At 41.0% G+C, this 9,029-nt stretch overlaps 2 protein-coding genes across 2 annotated transcripts; one reads left to right on the forward strand and one right to left on the reverse strand.

Annotated features, from left to right (window-relative positions):
- Positions 1-356: 356 nt before the first annotated feature.
- On the reverse strand, positions 357-1,861 carry ND-42 (NADH dehydrogenase (ubiquinone) subunit ND-42). Its single transcript, XM_065497026.1, has 5 exons — positions 1,574-1,861; positions 1,167-1,517; positions 905-1,115; positions 565-847; positions 357-511 (listed from the first exon to the last, which is right to left on the reverse strand). Exons 1-5 carry the CDS (start codon positions 1,812-1,814, stop codon positions 443-445), a joined length of 1,155 nt encoding a protein of 384 aa, XP_065353098.1. The 5' UTR covers positions 1,815-1,861; the 3' UTR covers positions 357-442.
- Positions 1,862-2,178: 317 nt separating this feature from the next.
- Positions 2,179-8,242, forward strand: LOC135948160 (ubiquitin-associated domain-containing protein 2-like). Its single transcript, XM_065497279.1, has 5 exons — positions 2,179-2,340; positions 2,407-2,924; positions 3,037-3,255; positions 7,179-7,260; positions 7,952-8,242. Exons 1-5 carry the CDS (start codon positions 2,301-2,303, stop codon positions 8,092-8,094), a joined length of 1,002 nt encoding a protein of 333 aa, XP_065353351.1. The 5' UTR covers positions 2,179-2,300; the 3' UTR covers positions 8,095-8,242.
- The last annotated feature ends 787 nt before the right edge of the window (positions 8,243-9,029 follow it).

A 9,029-nucleotide genomic window follows, 5' to 3' on the forward strand; every position in this document is an offset into this window, starting at 1 on the left:
AGCTCTGCGCCAATCAGCGCCCTCGTTTTAAAGAATTGCCGTCTAAAGCGCGGGAAATCGAATTCTTCCATTAAATCGAGGTTGGTTGCGATTAAATTTAAGATTCTTGTCTCAATTTTTGTTTATTTCTGCTAAATTAAGAAGAAAATAACCAACCCTATAACCAAAATGAGTTGAATATCTCAAGTTTAAGTGAATTTAAAAAAAATCTGACTAATAATGTGATTTTTTGACGAATTAAACTGACTCATTAGATTTTTATGCCAATTTACACTCTTAGGCGTTCATTTTCACTAATTTATCACCAGAAAAATTAAAGGAAACTCAAATATCAGGTTTAAAAAAGAAAAACATGATTTCAATTTACATAAATTTTCGTTCAACAGCAGTTGACATTCTTTATTTACATTATAATGAATCTAACAACAATGAATTAATCCCTTTACTTGAAGAGAATGCCCTTGTCACCGAGGCTGGCGTTGAAGCCCCTGTTATACTGGTTGCCAGGCGCCTAAAACAAATCATTTTTTAATTTAAACTTGAGAGAAATCAATATTAATTTACCGATTCCATGACGTTATTGTAGACCCAGGCGTCGTCTCCCTCGACGAGCAATTCAGGCGCAGTGTGGATGGGCACGATGAAGAAGGACTCGAGCCACTCCTGCCTGTCGGCGTACATTTTTCGGTGCTTGTGCCAGTCCCACTCGTCGCCCAGGTCCCTCCAGTCACGCAGTTTCGGGTCTTCATCTTCGTAGTTGTCAAAATTCACCCGCTCGATGTCCTCGACCACGACCTCCACGTCGCCGTGGCTCGACCAATCGTACACAAGCAGCTCGGCATGAGAGCTAATCAGGAAAAAATTAATTATAACTATTATTGGTACTGTTAACAGATGGACCAACCTGATATCTTTGAGATACTTGTTCTTCATCGAGTCCTCCAGGTCCGTGACGAATTTTTCAGTCAACGCCTTGGAATCCTTCTCGTCAGGCAGGGCCCTCTTCTTGATGTTCTGCAAGGTGGTGGCGACGGGCACGTCCAAGTAAATAACCAAATGCGGCCTCAGGAGCTGGGAAATCGTGTTTTCCCGGAATCGGTAGTACATTTCGTAGGCTGAAAAGCAGAATTAATTATTTTAAATTAAAAATTTCCATCAAACCGAACCTTCCTTGCTGATCAAATTGCTCTTGAACATCGCCTCGGTGAAGACAAAGTCGCTGTAGCAGCTGCGGTCGAGCACGACGCCCTGTCCGGTGCTGAAAAGGTGCGCCAGGGCCTTGACGTACTGCCTGTAGCGCATCTTGTACATGAGACACTGCATCAGGGCCACCCTGCGGTCGTTCGGCTCCTTGTGGAAGTGCTTGATGTCGAAGCTCTGGCACGAGGCGGGCAGCTGCTCGTCCAGGGTGCGCGTGTCGAAGCCGTAGCTGTTGACGTAGTGCATGTCCAGGTTGCCGTCCGGCACGTACAGCATGTCCAGCTCCTCGGCCAGCTTTTTCGCGGCCGCCGTCTTGCCTGCGAAATTAATTCATGAATTCGAGAATATTCATAATTCAAGGGAAAACACCCACCCGAGCCGATTGGGCCCTCGACCACGACGATTTTCGAGTTTTCGTCCATCCGGCCGGTGGTGCTTTCGCGCATGAAGAAGGCGTCGAAGAAGGTCAGCTTCTTCTCCGTGTAGGGCCACGGCTTGGGCCTCTTGTACGTGGGGTCGCGCAGGGCCTTGCCCGAGATCCCCCGCCGGCCCAGGCAGCTGATGGGCCGCACGGGCCGCAGGATAAACCGCCCCAACACGACCCCCGAGCTCATTTTCGATGAAGTATGGCGGCCAGCAAATAAAATCAGATGTTTTCTCAAAAACACTGAGTGGGCGTGGGCGAATGAATATCGATATTTTTTCAGAGCATGAAAAATGAAAATTCTTGCAGCAGAACTGTATTAAAATGAGATTTTAAATAATTCTGAGTGTATTTGAAAGTCAATTAACCGCCATTTTTAAGAATTCTCAGTTTTTATAAAAAGTATCGATACTTTTAATGTCATTTGAGTTCCAAAACACTGCTGAGTGGCGCTGCTGTTCAAATCATGCGCAGCATTTAGGTTGGCAGCAGTGTTTAAAGAGCCAAAATAACGTGAGTCACCAGTAGCAACACCAACTTAACAGCGAATTCACGGAAGGGGGCGAACGCGAATAATACACAGATTTCGCTTCCTCAGGGTGCAATCTTTGTCCACAGCGACGATTCAGCGTAGCAAGACGTGCAATTTGCGACAAATGCGGCAATCTAGGATGTGATGGCAGCTATTTTGTCGCAGTACAGCACGACAGGCTTTTGTAAGTGTCTCCAAATTACGCAATGGTCGTCCATGTAATTTGTATTATGGTGTGTTTCCTCCGCAGACAAAGCCCCGGTGAGCAAGGCGTTGATGGGCTCGGTGTTCCTGGCGTGCACGGCCCTGAACACGCCTGCGCTGGCCCATTTGCGGCCGTACCTGCTGTGCCGCATCCCGGAGGCGTTCTCGGAGCCGTGGCGGCTGCTGCTGTCGCGACTCACCTTCCTGGACACCAAGGACCTGGTGTGCGGCTCCGTGCTCATCTACTACTTCCGCATTTTCGAGCGGCGCTTCGGCTCGCACAAGTTCTCGTCCTACCTGCTGGCCACCGGGCTGCTGGCCACCCTGTTCGAGGTGGCCGTCGTCAGCTCCATCAGGCAGTTCGGCCTGCACGACGGCCTCCTCCCGCCGGGGCCCTACTGCCTCATCTTCCCCCTCTTTGTCAACTTCTTTTTTGATATCCCGAGGATAGTTACCACGCACGTCGTCGGCATTCCCATCACCGGGAAGACCCTGACGTACATCTTAGGCTTGCAGGTGTGCTCCACCAGCTCTGCCAATGCCGTCACAGCTCTTTGCGGCATTGTAAGTCATTTTTAATCGACATAAAATTGTTGACCTTGAACAAAAACCTTAAAAAAATGTTTTTATTTATTTTTCCTCTTTGAAAATACTAATTTCCTGAATTAATTTCCAGGCTGCGGGGTTAGTTTGGCGGAGCGGCGCGCTCAACTGGCTCCGTTTGCCGAGCTTGGTGGCGCGGGCGTGTGATCTCACCATCGGGCGGCTGCTGCGCTCGCAGCCACCCTCGCAGGGCGCGCTGGGGGCCACGCTCGAGCTGCAGCGCCAGCAGCAAATGGAGCTTTTGGAGCAGCAGCTCCAAATCAACAGAGCTAGGGACCACAGAACCAGACACGTGAGTTCCCAAATTTCATTTTATTCTAGAAAAAAACCTATTTTCGAGAAGCTTCTTAATTTAAAACATGGACATTAAATTTTTGTGGGATTATACTTCATAGAGGATTAATTTTGCTCCGTTTTTTCCTCTGCATTCATTTCTATTTTTCAATTTATGCAGAAAAAATTGCGGTAACCTCGCTGAAATTTAAGTCTGATTATTTAAAAAAATTATTTACGATTTTTATGCAGTAATTTTTGAGGAAAAGTCTTTGTTTAAGATGGTGCCACCTGTTGGTGACTTTTAACGGCAACAAATTCTAATAAAATCTCAAATGAAAATTGCAAAGCTCGGAATAAAATGGAAGAAATAATAAAAAATGCGGCTCAAAGTGGGAAGTTAAAATACTTACGGGCTAAAATTAAAGATTAAGAGTGGCAAGAATTCATTTCCTCTTCATATTTTATTTAATTTATTTGAGTAATTTAAATTATAAGTAAACTCTCCGTGAGAACGCCGTGAATAATGCCAAATATTCCTCTCTTGAAATGCAATCGATGAGCGAAAACCAATATTTATTTGGTGTCTAATTTTAGGAATGTTTCCTTTGACCGGATTTTTGTATCAAAAAATTCTTTTCTGCGTTGAAACAGCTGGAAAGGGGGCGTAACCGATGGCGGCGCACCACGCCTTCTTAGAGAGGCGAGCAGTGCATTCTTTTCTGCCTTGTCTGTGCCGCCATATTGTATTCCCTGATTTACGGTTACGCCCTCCTCTTCAGCTGTTTCAACGCCAAACATTTCGGTTTCTCGCATTATTATCAAAAATGCGGATCCTCAACGCTGATTGGCTGATGTAACTCTAATGTTCAGCGGTTGCTTAGCAACCTAGCTAGTTGAAAATTGCGTGGCGGGGGCTGACATGCGCGTTGCGTTCAGCCAATCAGCGTCCAGGATTTTTCTAACTTAGAATTCTTGCTGATTTTTCCGATTTGCGCGTTTTCATTCGTAAATAAATCGACTTAAATCGTGTTTCTGCGGACTATACAAAGGGACCAAACAATCGATTGGTAAGCTTAATTATTAGCAAGAAGAGCTTGATTTTGATCCCTCTCATCGCGAATTTTTAGGTAAAATTCCCTTGAACGTGTAGTGAATCGTGTAAGGAGACAATTTACACTCGTTGCTTGGTTAGAATGCTGTTTAAAGAGGATTTATGCTAAAAATCCAGGAAAATCTTCGTTGCCAATGCATGAATTAATTCCTTAAGAATCTGTTGAAACAAAAATTGACTTAATTAACAATGTAAACTATTGAGAAAAGTGTCTGTTAATTGGTATAGACTGTCTCCGTACTTGAAATCCTATTTAATTTCCCAACAAAGAGTTTCCCTAAAAGGACTCGACGAGAGGAATCGAAATCTGCCAAGAAATTGTGGTCAAGCGTGGGAAATTTTGGAGAAAATTAAAAAAATATTGAATTTTTACTGCAGCATAAGGTCATTTTTTATTGTTAAAAATTGTAGAACGATAAAAATGACTCAATTTATATTTTATATATTTATTTAAGCAATTTTATCCCCAGGGAATGACAACTAACACCTATTTCCATGCTTCGTATATTTTTCTTGGTGTTGCGAAAGGTTGATTCATCATCTTGAGTGTCGTCGCCGGCAAAGAACTATGTTGTGTAAATCGTAGTGGCTTGACAAATATGAAAAATGACTGTGGAGGTATGCAACCAGTGTGTGCTTTGCAGCTGCGCCGGTTGCATAATGCTCCGTCTCGTCTGCTTCTCTTTCTTTCTCTTTTTCTGTTTCTGCAATGGTCGGTCGGTCGCGTGTGTGAGTCGAGAACAAAGCGGGCGCAGTGTGTTGTGCTGCACAAAGCGGAAGCAGCCGTTGGTTCGTTTCTCTGCTTGAAAGAAGGATCCTCCCTGTCTGCTCGGCTCAATTTTAATTAAAGCGGCGCAATGCAGAATGTAGGCCATGCAGCCGCGAAATCTGTTCGTCCCACGTGGCTATTAGCACCTCCACTCGCTCCACGCCACGCCGACCCGTTTATCTATCAATTTGTTTGGTTTTATTCTCGCTTAATGCGCTCGCTCCTTATCGTTGGAGACCAGAGAGAGAGAGAGAGAGAGCGCGCTGATAGTGATAAACACGCCACCCTAAGCATACACTTGATGCTTTTAACATGATGGTAAACACGGAAATCGTGTATCTGCGCGTTATTTATTTGTATTCTGACGCTGACTCTTGGTTTTTGCTGTTTATTTATTTATTTTTTGCGGGAATTCAGCTAGAAAAATTATTTCCGCTAAAAATTAGCTCTTAGTTTTTGGAAAATCGAAAATTATTTTAATTTTTAGAAGCATTATAAAGTAATTTATCGATCAATAATTTGGTCTAGTAATTTAAATTCTAATAAGCGGCGAGAATAAACTGTCTCCCTTTTGTAAATTTACGATTTATTTTACCAAAAGGGAAATTAAGCTCATTATACGCATGTCGTTGGACAAAAAGACAAAAGGAATCGAAACAAATGAAGCAAAAAAAAATCACTGTCAAACCGCTAAAAAATCGATGGTTTTTCTCGATCCCTAATTTTGATTATTGCTAAAATCCTCAAAAATAAATCTAATGGCCCATTTTCAGGAGCTTAAATTGCAATTTCTTGTTGATTTTTGTCCTCTAAGGAGACAAAAATTAATTTAAAACACGTGGTAAGAATTTGCTTTACTTTTTCGACCTTTTTTTTTAAGCGAATTCATTTAAATTAATGTTGTTTTTTCTGTCATCTTGCTAGCGATTTTATTTTTTTAAATATTTAAATGAAATTTAAATGTTATTTTAAAAAATTAATTCTGTTACATTACACTTTTTCCTTTATTTGAAAGCAGTATTTGATTTGTAAAATAAATAAAGAAAAGTACAGGATTGAAAATGGCAAATGATTTAAAATTATTATTAATCAATGTGTTCCTTTAAAATTCAACCCAATTAAATTGTAATCAGCTGTGCTTATCTTTGATTATTTAAGACCGATAACGATTACGGTACTGATTTCCATTCCAGAGCACGTGCCAGACAATTAAGAGCCTGGTTTCTACCACTTAATTTTACCAATTTCTCGCGCGAGAAATGAATTTATTCCCTTTTTCTTGTGTGAAAATCTAAAATTTCCTCCGCTGTGCAGATATTTTCTCTTAAATTGCCATTTTCTGCCTCCATTTCTCCAAAAATTTCTTCCTAACAATTTTTCAAGTGGAACTCATAAGCTAATAGTTATTAGAAAATTATAGAAATACGAAAACTGTTAAAAATTGAAAATAAAAAAAACGTTTTTTACCAATATGCACTGCATTAAAAATCAGGGTTTTATTTCAATCCTGGTTATAACGCTTTTTTATTCTACATTAATTTTAGAAGAACAATTTCCAAGAAATAAAAAAAAACAATTTTAGATCTGCTTGTTTCTTTGAAGAGGCTGAGTAAATGAAACGCGGAGAGTGCGGTTGCGAAAGTTTTTATTCGTGCGCTGAGAGTCGGGAGCGTCGATTCCCATGCAGATTCGAGCTGAGCAGAGCAGAGTGTAACTGATATTACCATCTTTTCTTGTGCCCGCCCCAAACGAACTGTACGTGTGCATTGTGTGTGTGTGAGAGAGAGAGAGAAAAACCGAGTTGCTCGCTCGCTGGCTCACATCTCGCATAACCAGTCGGACCGGCGTGCGGCGTAGGTGGGAATTACAGAAAAGAAAAGAAAATAAAACGAAGCCGACACGAGAAACACTGTTGTTTGATCTCGATTCCAAAATGGAAACGGCAATTACTTGTAAATAATATTCCTTTTACGCGGATATTAATGAATCAGGCAGACACGTGTGTGAATAATAAATAATTTATTGATTAATGCAACTGCGTTTGTTTTCTGATTTTCAGGGTCAGGGTTACGCGGAGACGCTGGTCGGGCCAGACCATCACGGCGGCTGGCAGCCGAACCAAAACGAGGCGCAGCAAGCAGGTACACAGACACGCGTTTTATCTTCATCGCACAACAAGTTGTTCCGAATCCGAAATTCGCCACTTTCGCTTCTCACGCTGCTGGGAAGGAAAAATAATGGATTCTTAACTTCCGTGCAGCTGCACTTCTTGCCTTTAACGGCGCTCAGAAGCCAGCAGATGCGTTTACAGCGCATGAAATTTCTCTGACAATTAGAGAATTAGCTTGATTTTTATTTATTTATTCGGAAAATAAGTTCGGCGTGATTTTTTTATGGAAAGACAGTGTTTGACGAAGTTTTGGAGCCCACCAATCGATTCCTGAGGGTCGAATTAGGTATAAAGGATGTTTTTTCCGGCCAAAAAGTCAAAAGTAACGTGCGAACTTTTTTTCCCGCCAAAACTTAATGAACGTATTTGTGAGAACCGCGCATGCGTGAGAGCAGGCTGGATCTGGCAAAGAAGTGATTCGTACAGGTGGTATCCCTGCAAGTGCTCAAACCAGCTCTCACGCATGCGCAGCTTTCGACTTTACGTTCAAATTATTTTGGCGGGAAAAAAGTTCGCACGTCACATTGCACTTTTTGGCCGTCTAAAATGTCCATTGTACCTAATTCGACCCTCAGGAATCGAATGGTGGGCTCAGAAACCTCGTCAAAGATGGTCTTTAATTGATAATTAAGAAATTTCCTCATTAATTTTTTAATTTTTAGGGTTGAACGTGGCCGAGCAGCAGGAGGAGCAAGTGGCGCGGCTGGTGGACATGGGTTTCGACCGGGAAAGTGTGGTGAACGCTTTGCGGGCGGCCAACAACGACCTCAACACGGCCACCAACCTGCTGCTGCAGGAGGGTTGAAACGATCCACCCTCTGAACGAGAGACAGTTTATGATTAACTTTAATTTAAACTTGAAATCGAGCATTGTTGTCTGTTTCGAATTTTACTAAATATTATTCCGACGTCGTCCCTGTGTGTGATCAATAAAAACTCGTATATACTGTGAATCTATAGTTTCAACAGTGAGTGTGAATTGAACAGGAAGAATCAGCAAAATCGAAGATGCAAGGAAAAGTGTCCTCAAAATTGGTGTTAATTTTAAAAATAAAAATGATCAAAAACGAAATCTCAGCAGTTTCAGGTTAGTTGCAATATTTCTTAAAGAATTTACTTAGAAACTGGAAAATTTTGTATTTTAATTCCAGGAAAGGGGCGTGTCCTATTTTTCAATCCTAAAAAAACACCCTTTTTGACCTTGTTTGTAGAAAATTTTATTTTAAATCATAAAAATGGCCGTGCATGAATGTGCAAAATAACTCCGATGAAATTAAATTAATTTTCTTAGGTCTCAGGGTCTGACCCTGAGGGTTAAAATACGAAAAGTGTTTGAAATATTCGTGTTTGATGTCGTTTCTTAGGTTTTCGACCCTGAAAAGATCAAATTTGAGTTCAGAAAGGTGAAAGGGGCAGCTCAAACCAATCTTTTTAAGATAAAAAGTAGAAAATTAAAAAATATATACAATTTTTTTTATTCCATTTAAAATTATTTTATGCAAGCAGTGTTTATTAAAGTTGAAAAGAACAATTGAAAAAAAATATCGGAAAACTATTCATTTTCAGAAATATTTAATTTTAAATTTAACGTGTTTTCTCATATCTTCGGAGCTGTTTTAATTAATTTATTCAATTAATAATTCCTTCAAAGTGTGTTTATATAAAAATTTAAGATTGGGTGAATGCTTGAAAAATGAAAAGAAAATATTAAAAATTATTATTATTCCATTTTGAATAAAA

Source organism: Cloeon dipterum, chromosome 1 (genome assembly GCF_949628265.1).
Source record: "Cloeon dipterum chromosome 1, ieCloDipt1.1, whole genome shotgun sequence".
Classification (NCBI taxonomy): domain Eukaryota; kingdom Metazoa; phylum Arthropoda; class Insecta; order Ephemeroptera; family Baetidae; genus Cloeon; species Cloeon dipterum.